The sequence below is a fragment of the Microcaecilia unicolor genome, chromosome 4, assembly GCF_901765095.1.
Source record: "Microcaecilia unicolor chromosome 4, aMicUni1.1, whole genome shotgun sequence".
Lineage (NCBI taxonomy): Eukaryota > Metazoa > Chordata > Amphibia > Gymnophiona > Siphonopidae > Microcaecilia > Microcaecilia unicolor.
The window spans coordinates 180,301,704-180,320,910 of record NC_044034.1 but is presented as its reverse complement, the minus strand read 5'-3'; the positions used below and the strand labels follow the sequence as shown (position 1 = coordinate 180,320,910).

Sequence of the window (19,207 nt, the reverse complement as noted above, 5' to 3'; positions counted from 1 at the left end):
CATCTGCAGGAGGCAGAGAAATGCTGGCAAGTTCCAGGGCTGCATCACAAGGCACATTGGTGATGACATCACTGAACTGTCAGTGATCTCTGCCGCCACTCGTCTGGGCTGGTTTAGCAGGATGATAAGGAAAACAGCTTTTACAGCAGCTGTTGTTTTGAGTTGACTCAAGAAGTCAAAAAGAATGTTGGTGAATCAAGCCCTTACATAGTTGCCAGATACAGACTGGTTTTCCCAATCTGCACAATTACCCCATCAACTATCTCACCTCAAACACTGTTCTTACCTCCCATCATCTCCCTTCCTTGCTGTTACAGTCACCCAGCATGAGTTCTGTCACTGTTTTTATTTCATAAATATTTGAATTCCCAAATAATCAAGTAAATTTTAAACTATGTTTAGTAATTATACTGGATCCAATAAAAATATATAAATACATACAGGCATGACAGAGAAGCAGCAAATTTTGAGCATACACAACAAACTGTATCTTAAGAAATGTGAGCTTATCCAATGAAAAATTTTCCTCTAGGTGATATGCACCAAGGCTGCTATAAGTTAAAAAAGGTAACACATGCAAATTTGCAACCTGCTGTGTCCCAAATATGTTTTAATTTGACAGTGCCCTTCTACAATAGTCCTACAAAACCATGCAGAACTAAAAGTGTCCAATTAAATCTTACTGGCACATGTTTGTTCTTACATGTTTGGTTGGTGTGGATGGTTTGCTGCTGCCACTGTCTGTTTCAGTTTCTAGGACCAGTTCAGGGGTACCATTGCTTCTCACTGGACTTGCCCTTTTTTCAGTGGTTTTTACAGTATGGATCTTGCTGTCCTGCATCGATTGGATGATTGGACCATTGCATTCTGTTTCCAAACTAGTTCCTTCATCACCATCCTGGCTATTCTTCCATTCCTTCATCATTTCTAGAACGTTAGGCTTCTGTATTGTGCTTGTTTCACCCTCAAAAGTAAGAACAACTTTTATTGTTTGCTTTAACAGTGTATAGATAATACAACACAAAGTCCATTTTAGAATATAACAGTTTTAGAGTATGGCTGTTTAGAATAAACTAACAAACTGGAACCACAGTACAAAAGTGAGTTATTGGGAAAACATCATTAATGCATGTTAATACAGTTTTAAATGACATTAACATTGTGTTAAGCTTAACATGCTACCATTAACAGAGAGTTTACATGTGCTCACATATTAAATAATCACATACAGATTTATGTTAAGCAGCTCATTATATTAAAATAGCACAAATGCATTTGAAGATTAGCATAAATTTACCTTTATAATGTGCAGTCATATCTATATTTAATAGGATCAATTTTCAAAGGATTTAATACGTCCAAATTTGGAAGTTAGATGCCTAAACTAGCCCATTTGAAAAATGATTAGTGCTGAGCTTTTAAATGTAGAAGCCTATTTCCACAATGCATTTAAATTTAAGAACCTAAAAAGTGTGTGGCCATCAGGCTTATTTTCGAAAGAGATCTCCGGCAATCTTCCGACACAACTGGCCAAATCGGTATAATCGAAAGCCGATTTTGGCCGGCTTCAACTGCTATCTGTCGCAGAGCCGGTGAAATTTCAAGGGGGCGTGTCGGTAGGGTAGTGAAGGCGGGATGGGGGCAAGCTCACAAGATGACCGGCTTCACCCGATAATGGGGGAAAAAAAGCCAGGCTTGACTAGCATTTCGCCGGCTTTACTTGGTCATTTTTTTTTCACGACCAAGCTTCAAAAAGGAGCCCCAACTGACCAAATGACCACCGGAGGGAATTGGGGATGACCTCCCCTTACTCCCCCAGTGGTCACCAATCCCCTCCCACCCCCAAAAAATAAAAATCGATGTGCTCGTCAGGGACGATCTAAATCAAAACTATTTTTGCTTGGCTTTTTCAGTAGTACCAGTGGGATTTGAACTGGCCACCTCTGGATTACAAAACCTGTGCTCTAACCACTTGGCCACAGTGCCACTTACTTGGCTGTCCCTCCCTTTTGATTATGCCCCTTCAGGTCTCTCTCAGCCAATCACAGACAGGGGTCTCTCTCAGCCACTCACAGACAGCTAAATGTGCTGTGATTGGCTGAGAGAGATCTGAAGGGGCATAATCAAAAGGGAGGGACACCCAAGTAAGAGGAGCTGTGGCCAAGTGGTTAGAGCACCGGTCTTATAATCCAGAGGTGGCTGGTTCAAATCCCATGGGTACTACTGAAAACACCATCCCTGACAAGCACTTTAATTTTTTTTCCACTTGTTTTGAAGCTGGCCATCTGTAAACCCGGCGATCTCAACATTTTACCTAAATGTTGAGATTTAGCCGGCCCCAACCGTATTATCGAAAGAAAAGATGGCCGGCCATCTTTTTCGATAATACGGTTGGCACCGCCCCTTTGTGGAGCCGGCCCCGAAGATGGTCGGCCATATAGATGGCCGGCGCCGTTCGATTACGCCCCTCCATGGGGCCAAATTAGAGAGAAGAAGTAAAGTTGGGAACTTAGCACTGATTTTTCCTTAACAGGCATCTAACGTAGATTCATAAATGTAGGTAAAATGTATTACCCTCATAGGAATTGAAGAGCAGCCTAGTGGTTAAAGCACCAGTCTTGACATCTGGAGGTGGGTGGTTCACATCCCACTGTTGCTCCTTGTGATCTTCAGCAAGTCACTTAACCCTCCATTGTCTCAGATACAAAGTTAGATTGTGAGCACTCCAGGGACAGAGAAATACCCAGTGTACTTAAATGTAACTCACCTTGAGATACCACTGAAAGAGGTGTGAACAAAATCTAAATAAATTTAGGCACTAAAGGGTCCTTTTACCAAGCAGCAGAGGCCTTTTTTCCTGCACACCAAGGCGATTCTTACCGCAGCAGGTAAAAAGACCCCAGGCACACATGGCCATGCAGTGAGAGAACTCTTACCGCATGGCCATGTGACAGGGAGCCCTTACTGCCACCCATTGAGGTGGTGATAAGGGTTCCCACATTAACACAGCGGTAACCAGGCAGATCATGGAGATGCATGATTACCGCCAAGTTTCTACTGCACAAGCCATTTCTGGGGGGGGGGATAGGGCCAGTGGTAGTTCCAGAAGAGCAAGTGGTAAGCCCACGTTGGGCTTACTGCCGCTCTGTAAAAGGGTCCCTAAGCATTTCTTTAAAACGATTTGCCCCATAAACGTATACTTGTAATCTAGCACAAAACAGAGTGTGTATTTATAGATATAATACACACATATACACACATACCTAAAGAGGAAGTCAATAAGTAAATTCTACTATTTTGATGTTATAATTAAATTCACTTTATTTACTGACTCTCCAAATATACTGAATGAAGACATATACATTCAAATATCAACACATTCAAAGCAATATGCCACACAATACTGAGATATTACACTGGATCATACTATTTGAACTGGTTCCTATGAGAAATAATGGTTTATAATTATGTTAAAATGTGTTGAAATTCTTTTTGTATTCTTTTTAATTTGTGATTTTAAGATGTTCAATAAGGCTTTCAGATTACAGTGCTTACAGCAGCAAAGTCTCTCTGCATTTCAAAAAAGTGCTACTTAGGGTATCTAGACTTCCTGGTCACTTATGAAGATATAAAAATTAAACAAAAATGAAATAAGGTTCCTATTTACTGGTAAAATATTGCTGTTATCTGAGGTTGTCAAAATTAACATACTAATAATTAGAAAATGTATTCATAGTCCTCATTATCTACAAATTCTAAGCAGAGAGCAATTCACATGCATAATAAAATAAACAAACTATTAATATCATTTCAGGTATCAATATACACCAGATAAAATAGGTCCTAGTTATTCTTTCATCCCATACACCTGGAGAAAGAAATAGGTCTTTAATTTTTTCTGATAGGCCTCAGTGTTAAATGTTGTTGGCACTGCAACTATTTTGTCATTCAGTCAATGCAAAGAAAGATAACTGAATGGCAGATAAGGTGATGCAGTTAGCTACACCTATTCAGGCGTCATTACATGGCAGATAATAGGCAGTAACAACCTCAGGTAACAACAGTACCTGTTAAGACCAAGTTACTTACCTGTAGCAGGTAAAAGATAAAGTGAAAGAGGCTATTAGAGCCAAAAGAGCATCCTTCAAAGAATGGAAAAATGATCCGAATGAAGAAAATAAGAAACAACATAACAGTGTGAAGCTAGATGCAAAGCCCTGATAAAGAAGGCTAAAAGAGAATTTGAAGAAAAACTTGCTGTGGCGACAAAAACTCATAGTAACACCTCTTTCAGGTACATCAGAAGCAGAAAGCCTGTGAGGGAATCTGTGGGACCTTTAGATCATGAAGAAGCAAAAGGGGCACTCAGGGAGGTCTTTACAGAAGAAAACGTAAGAGATCTATCTGTACCGGAAATGATTTCCAAGGGTGACGATGCGGAAGAACTGAAAGAAATCTCGGTGAACCTGGAAGACATACTGTGCCAAATTGACAAGTTAAAGAGTAATAAATCACCTGGTGTGGATGGCATACACCCCAGGGTACTGAAAGAACTCAAACATGAAATTGCTGATCTGTTGTTAATATAGTAACATAGTAGATGACGGCAGAAAAAGACCTGCACGGTCCATCCAGTCTGCCCAACAAACAGCCTGAGAGGGGCCAGCTCTCCAGGCATTATACAGAGACCAAACAAACTCAGGGGGGAAACCAGACCCCCCCCCCCCCCGACGCTGAAGCCCCAACAACACTTCCCGCAATCTCCGCGATGGACCCCCCTCGCTCCCGAGGCACCAGGTCCATCGCGTGATCCGCAGCTAAACTAGGTGCGCTTCCCGCCACACACGAGTCCCCCGGCGCCGGTACGGAGTGCACGGCCAAAAGGGCCGCGCTTCCCACCAAAAACGGCTTTGTCGAGGCTGACCCGGGACGCGTAGCCAAAATGGCCGTGTTTCCCGCCAAAACCGGCCCCGCCATTGCCGGCCCGGAATGTGCGGTCAAACTGCCGCCCAACACCTCCGTCGACTTAGGGGAAAGCACAGGGGGCAAGAGCGCTGACAACGTAGGCTCCCCACAAAATTTACATTGGCCACCTTTCACTTCAATGCCGCGCTTTGCGCAAAACCGACACCTCGCCGGCTTAGACATAATGGCCGCGAACACAGTATAAACAAACAGTTGCTTTGTGCTCTGACAGACTAATAGGCAAAACCGCCTAAGGCAAGAACACCCTTGAAGACGTTTTATCTCTGGACTGCCACAAGAACGGCCAAAATAGCCGCCTTTTAAAAATGTTTATTTCTTTTTTTCTTTTTTAAACCTCGTTGCTGCCTAAACGCCTCAAGGGTACAGAACGAGGTCTGTAGCCGAGGTCAAGCAGTCCTCCAGAGGAAGAGCACAGGGGGAGGGACCCGGCCACCCGGGTGTGACACCCCACAGGGAATAAGAAGCCCCTTAGGACTTACACCCTGTAATAGAGATCCAAGTGTGGGTTCTCTAACATTTACAACCCAACCTAGAAACCCCAAACAGGCCTACCAGACTGAGTACACAGCACAGGCTGCACACATCTACCATCTGCTAAGACTGAGAAAATACTGGTTAGTAGAAGGTCTGCACAGGCCACCCGTACAAGAAGTTCCAGTGTTCTCAGTCTCCCTCTGCCGGTAGGAGTGCACAACCCAAGCATCCTGAACGGTCTTGGAGGATTGCTGAGGAAGTTTACATTTTGTGCCAAGCAGATGCCTCTTACCAGAGATTTTTCTTTTGGTGGTGGTGGGGGCGGGGGGGATCAGCAAAAGAGGCAAAACAAAAAAAAAAATTCCTCCTCTTCCTCCGAAAAGGGGAACACAGTAACCCTAAAGAGAGCAAAAAAAAAAAAAAGTTTGTTCCTAAAATGAGTGGCTCATGCTCAAGTTTCTGAAATGTTTATCCACTTCTACCTCTTACCTTGCTGTCTCCAAGTATGGTAATTATGGGGATACCTAGACTCCGGACATGTTGCTTGATGTTGGGGCCCACTGCTGTGGACCTTTGCTGGAGAATACTCAATGTTTGCAACACCAAGATCTGTAACCTGTTGTTAAAATCATCTGTAGTACCTGAAGATTGGAGGGTGGCCAATGTAACACCGATTTTCTAAAAAGGTTCCAGGGCTGATCTAATAAACTACAGAATGGTAAGCCTGACTTCAGTACCGGGGAAAATAGCGGAAACTATTTTAAAAAATAAATTTACAAAACACATATACAAACATGGTTTAATTGGACAGAGTCAGCATGGGTTCAGCCAACGGAAGTCTTGCCTCACCAATTTGCTTCATTTCTTTGAGGATATAAATAAACATGTGGATAACGGTGAGCCGGTTGATGTAGTGTATCTGGATTTTCAGAAAGCTTTTGAAAAAGTTCCTCATGAGAGACTCCTAAGAAATTAAAATGTCATGGGACAGGAGGCAATGGATTAGGAATATGTTATTGGACAGAAAACAGAGGGTAGGGTTAAATGGGCATTTTTCTCAATGGAGGAGGGTGAATAATGGAGTGCCGCAGGAATCTGTACTAGGACCAGTGCCATTTAACATATTTACAAATGACCTAGAAGACGGAATGACGAGCGAGGTGATTAAACTTGCAAATGATACAAAACTATACAAAGTTTTCAAAACATATGCGGATTGTGAAAAATTACAGGAAGACCTTAAGAAACTGGAAGACTGGGCATCCAAATGCCAAATGAAATTTAATGTGGACAAATGAAAAGTGATGCACATTAGGAAGAATAATCCAAATCATAGTTACCTGATGCTAGGGTCCACCTTAGAAGTCAGCACTCAAGAAATCTTCTGCCCAGTGTGTGGCAGCAGCCAAAAAAGCAATCAGGATGCTAGGAATTATTAGGAAAGGGATGCAAAATAAGACCAAGAATACTATAATGCCTCTGTATTGCTCCACGGTGCAACCTCACCTTCAGTATTGCATTCAAGTCTGGCCGTCGTATCTCAAAAAAGATAGTGAATTACAAAAGGTTCAAAGAAGAATTACCAAAATGATAAAGGGGGTGGAATTCCTCCCATATGAGGAAAGGCTAAAGAAATAAGGGCTCTTCAGCTTGGAAAAGAGATGGCTGAGGGGGGATATGACTGAGGTCTATAAAATCCTAAGTGGTGTAGAATGGGTAGAAGTGAATCGATTTTTCACTCTTTCAACAAGTACAAAGACTAGGGGAAATTCTATGAAACTACATAGAAATACTTTTAAAACAAATTGGAGGAAATATTTTTTCATTGAAAGAATAGTTAAGCTCTGGAACTTGCTGCCGGAGGATGTGGTAACAACGGTTAGTGTATCTGGGTTTAAAAAAGGTTTGGACAAGTTCTTGGAGGAAAAGGCCATAGTACTACTACTAATCATTTCTATAGTGCTACTAGATGTAGGTAGTGCTGTACACATCATATGCAGGTACTTTCTCTGTCACCAGAGGATTCACAATCTAAGTTTTTTAGCTGGGGCAATGGAGGGTTAAGTGATTTGCCCACGATCACAAGGAGCTGCAGTTGGGACTGAACCAGGTCAGCGGGATCAAAGCCTATTCCACTAACCATTAGGCTACTCCATAGGCTGTTATTGAGATGGACAAGGGGGAAACCACTGCTTGTCCTGGGATTGGTCTCATGGAATGTTGCTACTAATTAGGTTTCTGCCAGGTCAGAAGTGGAGCCAGGTTGACAGCGCGGGGGGGGGGGGGGGGGGGGAGCGAAAGTGGCGCAAGAGCGGACTTCCACTGGCGCCAGTGCACATTTTCAATGCAACACGACGAGAAAAAAATAGGCACTCCATTTGAGGGAGTGGCTGCTCCCCTGGCGCCCCACCTAGCTACACCACTGTGCCAGGTACTTGTGACCAGGATTGACCAATATTGGAAGCAGGAAATTTGGCTACATGGACCATTTGTCTGACCCAGTACGGCTATTCTTATGTTCTTTTTCTCCATGGACAGCAGGATAAAAGTTCCTCACACAATGGGTGACATCACAGATGGAGCCCTCATGGGCAGTGGCGTTCCTGGCCTGGATGGCACCCGGGGCGGAGTGCCGATGCGCCCCCCCCCCCCCCGCTAGATGACACCTCCCCCCCTCCGGCGAAATGACCCCCCCCCCGGGTGCACGCCGCTGGGGGGGGGGGGGGGTGCGACGGCGCGCACCTGCTCCTCCAAGTTCGCTAAACTTCGTTCGTTCGCTGCAGCTCCCTCTGCCCCGGAACAGGAAGTAACCTGTTCCGGGGCAGAGGGAGCTGCAGCGAACGAACGAAGCTTAGCGAACTCGGAGGAGCAGTCGCGCGCCGTGGCACCCCCCAGCGGCGTGCACCCAAGGCGGACCGCCCCCACCTTGGTACGCTACTGCTCATGGGAAAATTCCTTCAGAATAGTAAGTACTAGAAGTTTTTGACCTGCCTCATTTCATATGCATGCCACTTCCTACCTGCCACAGTTGAGCATGACCATCTCAGTCTAGTTATTCAACTTGAAAAAGTGAGTGGGTAAAGCAGACTTTTCTAAAGCTGCCCTTTTGGGGAACCTGATCAAGCTCAGATGGCTGAGAATCAAATAATGACCCTTTATCAGGGCTGCAGAATAGTAATAGAATACGCTACAGAATTCCAGCATTGGGCAAATTATATCAACAGGAATGAGCCAGCCCTCTAGGCCCACTTCAGTGGGGCCTTGATGCTCCTATTATGAATGAACTGGTACATCTGGAGTTTCAGTATAACTAGAGAAGCTATTCCAGAAAGATGCTAATTACAACATATTCTGGAAAGAGAGGCAGAAAGTACTGGACTGAGCTGCAGTGTCACGCTGCTAGAAAGATCACAACCTCCAGAGGATCCCATGTTAATAGACACAATGAAATAAAGCCTATCGGCAAAGAAGAAAGATAGGCAACATCAGGAAGGCCTCTCTCTACTGCGGCCTTCCTGGGCACATGTTAAGTAACTGCAGAAGGAGGCTGCGGAATCAGGAGCTGTCACAGGAATCGGTCAGGAGCAAATACAATCAGATGTTCTGACTCAGCTTTGCAATGGGTACTCAAACTGCAAATGTGGTCACTTCCATCTGCCTCCTCTGGAAAGAAGAGGAACTCCCAGAATATGTCATGATTGACTCATGATCCTCAGGAAGCCTTGGAAGCCCAGACTAGATGTATTCCACGTACTAATAAAGGTGGAAAGAAGAGCAAACGACAGCCTGCATTGTTAAAGGTAACGTGAAAGAAGTTATTAGAAACAAAAGAATATCTTTCAAAAAATGGAAAAAGGATCCAAATGAAGAAAATAAGAAGCAACATAAGCACTGGTAAACTAAATGCAAAGCACTGATAAAGGCGGCTAAAAGAGAATATGAAGAGAAACTTGCCACAGAAAGGGAAAGGGAAATGGGACTTGATATACTGCCTTTCTGAGGTTTTTGCAACTATATTTTTATTTATTTATTGCATTTGTATCCCACATTTTCCCACCTCTTTGCAGGTTCAAAGTAGCTTACAATGTATCGTTCTTGGTGGTATTGGATTAGAACATAGTTACTTATTGTTACATGGAGAATTATAGTAAAGTATTAGAAGTTTAAAACAAGCAGATATTATAAAATAATTACATATTGTTACTTAGAGATATTGAGTAACATAGTAGAAGTTTAGAACAAACAGATATTATAAAAATAGGTCTGTGTGAAGGTAAAGGAAACGCATGCATTTATATTTGTTGTTCTTTGTGGTATGCCTTGTTAAAAAGATGGGTCTTCAATGATATTTGGATGTTTGTAGATCTTTCTCAGGTTGTGCAGCCCATTGCTTGGCACTCAGATAGGTAAAGTTTGCTGCATGCATAAGTTTGTATTTTAGACCTTTGCAGCTTGGGAGATGAAGATTCAGGAATGTACGGGCTGATCTTTTGGCATTCCTAGTCTGTAAGTCTATCATTCAAAGTGGTTTACATATATTCAGGTACTTACAATGGAGGGTTAAGTGACTTGCCCCAAGTCACAAGGAGCTGTAGTGGGAATTGAACTCAGTTCCCCAGGATCAAAGCCCACTGCACTAACCACTAGGCTACTCCTCCATTCCATGAGATTTACACATTTCAGTTAAATATAGTTCATAAAAAATTAGTTGTTAATTTCTAACTTTTGTAGTCTAAAGATACATAAGCAAAGGACAGTGAACAAACTATCAGTGCTACACTTACTGTTATCCAGTGGTTGTCAAGCAATTCATTAGCTGTAATTCTGTGGGCAGGATCTACTTTCAACAGCTGCTGCAAGGTAAATTTAGCTAAAAAAAAACACATTTTTAATGTTTCAGTTGTAATAGACACTTCTCTTTTACCTTCATCTGTTCTGTTGATGTAGATCTTAGATTTGTTGGTCTTTAACACTTCCTTTTTTGATCTACTACATGAAAATGCATATTTTAGTAAGGACATATATTACATAAGTTTGAGAAAGAGGTATGAAAGATTTCACTGATTGCTGAACTTGATTTTGTGAATCTTCCCTGTATTTCCTTATACATGATTAGCCATGTCTGTAGCACAGGAAAATCAAGATCTTACAAGTAATGCATATTAGTGGACAATCGCTTAAAAGACACAAAAGATTTTAGTTTGGAGGTACTCAGCATAAAGTCTCTTCATCTTGACCGCAATAAGAGATATTACCCCTAGAACAGTATGCACTCCAGTGGCGTCGCCATTTTGGGCTCAGGCCTACCCAGTAGCACCACATTTATGATGTGGCTGGTAGGGATCCCCAAGCCCCAACAGCCGAAAACTCCCAACAACTGTCCCTCCTGCATACCTTGTAAATAGCAGATCTTTGCCTGCAGCGAGCAACGACTGATACATACTGCTTGCACCAGCCCCCACAGCCTTCCCTCTGATTTATTCCCGCCTAGGCGGAAACAGGAAGTTACATCAGAGGGAAGACTATGGGGCCAACATGAGCAGTGTGTATTATTTACTGCTCATTGCTGGTGAAAATCTGCTATTTAAAAGGTATGTGGGGGAGAGGAGATGTTTGAGAGACCATATGACATGCAGGCAAAAGAGGGAGACCAAATCACTTGGGGACGAGGCAGGGTTCTTCTGCCCACCCATCTTGGGCCCAGGCCCACCCAAAATTGGAAATCTGGCTACGCCCCTGATGCACTCTAGTATGCAGTTTAAATGGAAAGCTAGATTCTTTTATAATATACTAGTAAAAAAAGCCTGTTTCTCATTGAAATGAAACGGACGCTAGCAAGGTAATCACCTTCTGCCATTAATGTTTTTAAGGGAAGTTCCAACGTCCCCGCTCCCAATTCCAGGCTCCCCCCCCCTCCCTGTTCCAGGGCCCTCCCTCCCAGTTCCAGGGTCCCCCCTCCCTTCTTCCCAGTTCCAGGGTCGTCGTCCCTCCCTCCCTCCCTTCCAGTTCCAGGCCCCCTCCCTCTGAATTTTAAAAGTCATCCTGACTTACCTCGTCGGGGTTACGGTGGCCGGCAGCAGCGGTAAAAAGCGTGCAGGCTCAGCACTTACTTCAGTTTTCCCTTCTCTGTCTCTCAGCTCTGGTCTTGCCCTCATTTCCTGTTTCCGCAAGGGCGGGACCAGAGCTGAGAGACAGAGAAGGGAAAACTGAAGTGCTGAGCCTGCACGCTTTTTACAGCAAGAGGTAAGTCAGGATGACTTTTAAATTCGGAGGCAGGGGGCCTGGAACTGGAAGGGAGGGAGGGAGGGATGACGACCCTGGAACTGGGAGGGAGGCGGGACCCTGGAATTGGGAGGGAGGGGGGACGCTGGAACTGGGAGGGAGGGGGGACGGACGGGGACGCTGGAACTGGGAGGGAGGGAACGAACTTCCGGTGGGTGAATATTATATGCAGCCTTCCCTTCCCTCAGAGGGCGGGGCACTGAGAGCGAATGCGAGGCCTGTGGTTGGTCTCTTCTCCTTCTGACGTCGCGTTTCTTTCCCTGGCAACTATACAGAGTTCCCTCGAGGGCAGGGCGATTACGAACCCTACGAACACTACACGGCTTCACTGCCATGGAGTCAGCTTCAGAATGTTGGAGGTGCAAATTATTATATTAGATTGTATTGTATGCGTAGAACGTGCAAGTTTCCAGACTAATGACCTGACGTTCTCATTCTATAACTATGGTTTATGACTTATTTGGATTTGCTAAACCAACTTTCTTGAAGACCATGACAAGGTAGAGTATGTTACAAAACAATAATTAGGGAATAATTCACTGCCAGATAGGAAATTCACTGTTAGATAAGAAAGCAACACTTACATCCATACACAAACAGACGTGGAGGGGCATTTTCGATATGACGTCTACAGTATATCCAATTTTGGACATTTTGCAAAAATCATCCAAAAATCCAGTAGCGATTATGGCCATTTTCAAACCAGAAAAATGGCTATTTGCTAGACGTTTTTCTGCTCAGTGCATCCATCTTTTAGGACCATTACAAAAAAAAAAAAAAGGGCCAAGGGAAAAACGGACAAAAACAAGCCACTGGGACGTATGGAGAACCAGCATTCTTAGTGGACTGGCCACAAAGACATCCACGAAGAGCAATGGGGCACCTCAGGGGATGCTGCAGTAGACTTCACATAAAAGGTCCCAGGTACACATCTCACCGTTACCCCCTTATATTGTATGGTAAGCCCTCCAAAACCCACCAAATGTCTACTGTACCTAATGGTACACCGCTACAATAGCCCTTATGCCTGCAGGTGTTCAATTCTGGTCGCCATATCTCAAAAAAGATATAGCGGAATTAGAAAAGGATCAAAGAAGAACGGCCTAAATGATAAAGGGGATAGAACTCCTCTCACATGAGGAAAGGCAAAAGAGGTTAGGGGAGATATGATTGATATCTACAAAATCCTGAGTGGTGTAGAACAAGTAGAAATGAATCAATTTTTTGCTCTTTCAAAAAGTAGAAAGACTAGGAGACACTCAGTGAAGTTAAATGGAGATACTTTTAAAACAAATAGGAAGAAATATTTTTTGTACTTAACAAACAGTTAAGCTCTGGAACTCGTTGCCGGAGGAAGTGGTAACAGCAGTTAGCGTATCTGGGGTTAAAAAAGGTTTAGACACGTTTCTGGAGGAAAAGTCCATAGTCTGCTATTGAGATGGACATGAGGAAGCCACTGCTTACCCTGGTAGCATGGAATGTTGCTACTAATTGGTTTTCTGCCAGATACTTGTGACCTGGCAATATTGGCCAATGTTTGAAACAGGATACTGGGCTAGACGGACCATTGGTCTGACCCAGTATGGCTATTCTTATATGTAAGTACAGTATATATTTAGTGCTTTTTGAAGGGCTCACACATTCCATCAGAAGTGTACCAGTCAAAGTGGGATATGGACCTGTACCCCCTCCTCTACAGTCCACTGCAATGACCACTAGGCTATTCCTGGTACCTGCTTGCTGCTCTAGTAGGAATAGCCATCATATTTGAAGCTGTCACAGAGCCTGGTATGTACTGTCACTGTCACATCTTAGGGGGCTGGGAAGGGTTCAGTGACCACTGGGGGAGTAAGCGGGGTTATACCTTAATCCCTTCAGTGGTGGTTTGGTCATTTAAGGCACCTTTTGGTCACTCAGATGTGATTGAAACAGATCTAGCCAAAAAGCATTAATTTTGGCCCTAGACATTTTCATTTTGTTCCATTACTGCAGGAAAACGTCTATCTTTTGGTGCCACCCATGTCCCACTGAAAACATGCCCCAACATACCCCCTTGAAATCTGGATGAACTGTGGAGCAAGATGTCTAAAATCACAAAGGACGTTTTTGAGAGAAAAACGTCCTTCTGCCACCTTAAGACGTTTTTTGGATTTATTTTGTTTTGAAAATGAGCCCCAGTATGTCCCAGCCCGGTCCAGCCCCTTCAAAGTGTCTCAGCACCATAGGCAAAATCAAACATTTAAGGGAAAGGGAAATGGGACTTGATATACCGCCTTTCTGAGGTTTTTGCTACTACATTCAAAGCGGTTTACATATATTCAGGTACTTATTTTGTACCAGGGGCAATGGAGGGTTAAGTGACTTGCCCAGAGTCACAAGGAGCTGCAGTGGGAATTGAACTCAGTTCCCCAGGATCAAAGTCCACTGAACTAACCACTAGGAGAAAAATACTTAGGAATTACTTTTCAACAAGGGCCACAACAACTAGGTAGCTGACCAAAATTTTAGGCATATTTTGTTGGTTAGATTTTGAGCTGACAATCATCCTAAACATTCTCTGTTTAGATAGGCCACTCTATCTTAGGCACCTAAATGTACCTGGCCAACAGCAAAGATTATTAAATATTAATATCAGCACTAATTTGTTAAGTCTTCTCTTTTAAAGGGTCTCCTTTCTCCTGATCTTGAAAAACTGTATGCTGAGCTCCTCCTACCCATCTCTAATCCCTTCTTCTTCCTGATATTTAAAAGACAGAGAAAGAGAGCACTACACCTCCCTTCTACTCAAGGTTAAAAAATGTATGGGCTAAGCTCCCCTCCAACCTGATATTATAAAAACTGCCCCAATATCTGCCACCTCTCCCTCTGCCCCCATACCTACTCTTCAAACCAAGCCAACAGGAAGTGCCCTCCTACCAGATTGGATTGGGAAGATTTGGGAAAGGGGAGTTATCGAAGAAGCAGCAAGAGAGAGGAGATTGTCTGAAAAAAAAAAAAAAAAATAAGGCAGAGGGAAGGATGATCAGATCATTTTGGAAAGGAACATTTGAACAGTTAGGAAGGAGGTGACATCAGACATGTTAAAAGGATTCTTTATTGAATTGAGGAGATCGGAACTCCATGGGCACGTTGGTGAGTGGTGGGCTAGTTTGCAGTACCTAGATTTGGCTAGCCAGGTTAGTCCACCAGTGCTGAAATCAGTGCTAGCTAGCTATAATCCTTCCCTTGGCTCAGCCACCCACTCCAACCAGAGGGGAGGCATCTATATTTAGTCATAAGAATGATCAAATGCAGAGATTAAGCTGGCTAATTTCGAAAGTCATTTAAACCCTTTGTAAATCTACCCTTTAGTGCATTGGCTCCTAAATTCCATATAATTCTATCATATTGTGGATGATGAGAGTGTACGATAGGGACACTGTGAGGTTTATTGCACGCTCTTGGTACTGAATTATTTCTTAAAAATCCTGTTTAGAAAGCAAATAAAGCTGATTATTTCTTTGCCTTCCATTTACCATAAGTTTTTGTGACTTGCAAAAACAGGCACAAGTAATTAGCAGTCTCTTTATTAAGAATTATTTATTTTTTTAAACAAAACAGTAGTGTTGATTACCTAGGTCTATTTAATCTAAATGACCTTTGGTTTTGTGATGAAATCAGAAGTCACTGTGACTCACAGCACTAAAATCTATTCCCATTAAGATGCTATCTTTAGCAATACCTAGTGTTTTTGAAAGCTTACTTTCTTCAGCTGAGTACTATTATATATTTCAGCAAAACCTTGATATGTACTTACCAGAATCACTAACATTTTTCCATACTAAATTTGTAAAGTCCAGCTGTCCCTTTTTAATAAGTTCAAAAAGTTTTTCTTCTGAGTTTGCCATAAAAGGTGGGTCACCACATAATCTAAAAATAAAATAATTGAAAAATAATAAAATTGGAAGCAATTTATATTTTCAAAATTTGATCTGATGGAACAGAATTGTACAGTTCATCATTCTACAAACTATCCCCCCTTTTTTTTTTTTACAAAGCTAGCGGCTGCCAGTGCCGTAATGCTGACACAGCCCATTCAAAGTGATTGGCCACTGTTGCAAACAGGATACTGGGCTTGACGGACCTTCGGTCTGTCCCAGTATGGCAACACTTATGTACTTATGGCATTACCGCGTGGCTTTGCATAAGGGGGATATATTTTAATAATATTAACACTACATTATTGCATATTTTACAAGAGTACTACATGGTCCAGTATTTTTGGCCTGCTTTTGCTTAAGGCTCATTATCATAGGTTTAGATCCTAACTTTCATTTTATCCTCGATTTCCATTTTAGGGAATTTACTACCAATATTTTGGGGTCCTTTAATTAAACCACAGTAAAATGTGCAGTCACCAGGGTTTAACACAGGACTTTGCCGTGAGGTAGCTGCAAATTTAGGGCTTCAACTGTGCTAGCGATTCCTCACACGGCAAATGTGCCACAGCGTGGTTTAGTAAAAGAGGGCCTTAATACAGCAACCATTGCAAGCATTTCCAGCATTGGAGACAGTAAGTGGTCCCGTGCTGACTGCAAAAGTGCTGACTAGCACAAAGGGCTCCTTTTACGAAAGTGCACTAATGGATTTAGCACACACTGATTAACACTGGCTAAATGCTAAGAAGCCCACAGGTATATATATGCTGAAAAATCGTTTTTGACATATGTAATAGTTATTCATGATATGCTTTTTGTATAGATTATCATACTTAATTAATATTGCAATATCTCTAAAATGCAGTCGGTAAATGTCATCTGGAGACACGTGGAGGGGCATTTTCAAAAGAAACGTCGAAGTTGCAATTTGGACGTCCTTGCAAAAAGGCAAAATCCAGGGGCAGGGAAACCCGTATTTTCAAAACAAGATGGATGTCCATCTTTCATTTCGAAAATACCGTCAGAGATGTCCAAATCCTTAAATTTGTCCCTAGACATGGACGTTTCTGACTTTCGGCGATTTTCAAAACCAAAGACGTCCATGTCAAAAATGTCCAAATGCAAGCCATTTGGGCGTGGGAGGAGCCCGCATTTGTAGTGCACTGATCCCCCTGACATGCCAGGACACCAACCGGGAACCCTAGAGGGCACTGCAGTGGACTTCATAAAATGCTCCCAGGAACATAGCTCCCTTACCTTGTGTGCTGAGCCCCCCAACCCCCCCCCCAAAACCCACTACCCCCAAATGTACACCACTACCGTAGCTCTTACGGGTGAAGAGGGGCACTTATATATGGGTACAGTGGGTTTGTGGTGGGTTTTGGAGAGCTCGCTGTTTCCTCCACAAATGTAACAGGTAGGGGAGGTAGGGGCCTGGGTCCGCCTGTCTGAAGTGCACTGCAGTACCCACTAAAACTGCTCCTGGGACCTACATGCGCTGTCATGGACCTGAGTATGACATCTGAGGCTGGCACAACATATTTTTAAAGATGTTTTTGAGGGTGGGAGGGGGTTAGTGACCACTGGGGGAGTAACAGGAGGTCATCCCCAATTCTCTCCGGTGGTCATCTGGTCATTTCGGGCACCTTTTTGTGCCTTATTCGTAACAAAAACACATCCGGGTGAAAATGTCCAAGTGTTCGTCAGGGACGTCCTTGTTTTTTTCGATTATGGGTCAAAGACGTCCAAGTGTTAACCATGCCCAAGTCCCGCCTTTGCTACGCCTCCGACACACCCCTTTGAAATTTGGACGTCCTTGCGACAGACTGCAGTTGGACACGTCCAAAATCGGGTTTCGAATATACCGATTTGGACATCTCTGGGAGAAGATGTCCATCTTCCGATTTATGTCAAAAGATGGACGTCCTCTTTTGAAAATGAGCCCGATAGCATTTTAATACAATAGTTTTTTATACCTCATTCTTTTATACATAATGTAAACTGAAAGTCGTATCTGTGTGGTACTGATAAATGCAACGTTTAATTTCTGCATGAATGCTTTGCAATGTTTTAGTTTTGCCTTAAATGTCCCACTTTATTTTCATTTTCAAAAGATGATTCAAATTTTCATAAGATGATCTTTATTTAAATATCAATTATGCACATAACTCAGTCATAATTGTATTTATGTTCTCATTCTTATATCAACATATATGGACATTTCCACTCTACTTTTAGAACTATAAACCAGCACTCACGACCTTCTCAATACCATTTTGTAAGATATCATCACAACTTTCTCATACCACTTGGTAAAGTTCCCCCCCCCCCCTTTTTAAAGTATCGAATGTATATAAAACAATTACCATCTTCGCTCATACATTTTCAAGTGGCACTATTTGGCTTGCGCACAGTGGTGTGCTGGAACCCTCACGGAAAAAGGAAATGACGTCAGAAGGCGGAACTCTGAGGGAACGAACTCGAAGGGAAGGCTAGAGACGGGCAGGGCTTTCAATAACGCGGCCGCAGGGGAGCGAGGAGAATCGCTGGGTATGGGTGGCTAGAGGGGGGGCAGGGGAGAGAAGAGAATCGCTGGGTATAGGTGGCTGGAGGAGGGGCAGGGGAGAGAAAAGAATCGCTGGGTATGGGTGGCTGGAGGGGGGCAGGGGAGAGAAGAGAATCGCTGGGTATGGGTGGCTGGAGGGGGGGCAGGGGAGAGAAGAGAATCACTGGGTATGGATGGATAGAGGGGGGCAGGGGAGAGAAGAGAATTGCTGATATGGATGGATGGAGGGCAGGGGAGAGGAGAGTTGCTGGACATGGGTGGATGGAGAGGAGGGCAGGGGAGAGGAGAGTTGCTGGACATAGGTGGATAGAGGGGAGGGCAGGGGGAAGAGAAGGGTTGATGGACATGGGTGGATGGAGGGGAGGACAGGGGGAGAGGAGGGTTGCTCGACATGGATGGGGAGAGGGAAGGGAGATAGAAGAAATGCTGGACATGGATGGAGGGGAAGGAAGAGTGAGGAAGGAGATGAGATGAGGGAAGAGGGAAAAGGAAGAGAGGAGAAAAACTGTACATGGATGAAGAAAATAGGCAGAAGCTGGATCCACTGGACAGTCAAGTCTGCAGAGGACCCAGCATTTACTTATGGATGTAGGGCAAGAAATGAAGAAGAAAGGCGGAAAGTAAAGAAATAAATGGAAAGGAAGCCCTGGAAACGGAGTTAAGAGGACAGATAGCAGCAGAATCGGATAATGGGACAGCATGATCAGAAAAACAAAGTCACCAGACAACAAAGGTAGAAAAAAATCTTTTTGTTTTCATTACAGTGTTTGGAAAATGTCCACTTTGAGAATCAGGTGCTCAACATTAAAAGTTTATATTTATTTACTTATTTATAGCATTTTATCCCACATTAAACATGAATTAGATTGGAACCTGGGATCATTTAATTTTTTTTCCTGGAGTAATGCATTGCCCCCCCCCCCCCAAGCTCTCTCCCTGGCTATAGCCAGCTCTGCAATTTGGGGGGGGGGGGGCGCAAAGG

The 19,207-nt window shown here is 43.4% G+C and overlaps 1 protein-coding gene across 6 annotated transcripts in view; it reads right to left on the bottom strand.

Annotated features, from left to right (window-relative positions):
• STK33 (serine/threonine kinase 33) overlaps nt 1-19,207 on the bottom strand; it is a 430,311-nt gene that overhangs the window by 75,173 nt on the left and 335,931 nt on the right. For 5 of the 6 annotated variants that reach the window (XM_030201030.1, XM_030201029.1, XM_030201032.1 and 2 more), the window contains 3 exons: nt 15,539-15,651; nt 10,245-10,330; nt 704-964 (listed from right to left, as the gene is read on the bottom strand). In XM_030201030.1, coding sequence (XP_030056890.1) covers nt 704-964; nt 10,245-10,330; nt 15,539-15,651 — 460 coding nt within the window. The remainder of the gene's footprint in view (nt 1-703; nt 965-10,244; nt 10,331-15,538; nt 15,652-19,207) is intronic. The other variant, XM_030201033.1, reaches the window with a different exon arrangement.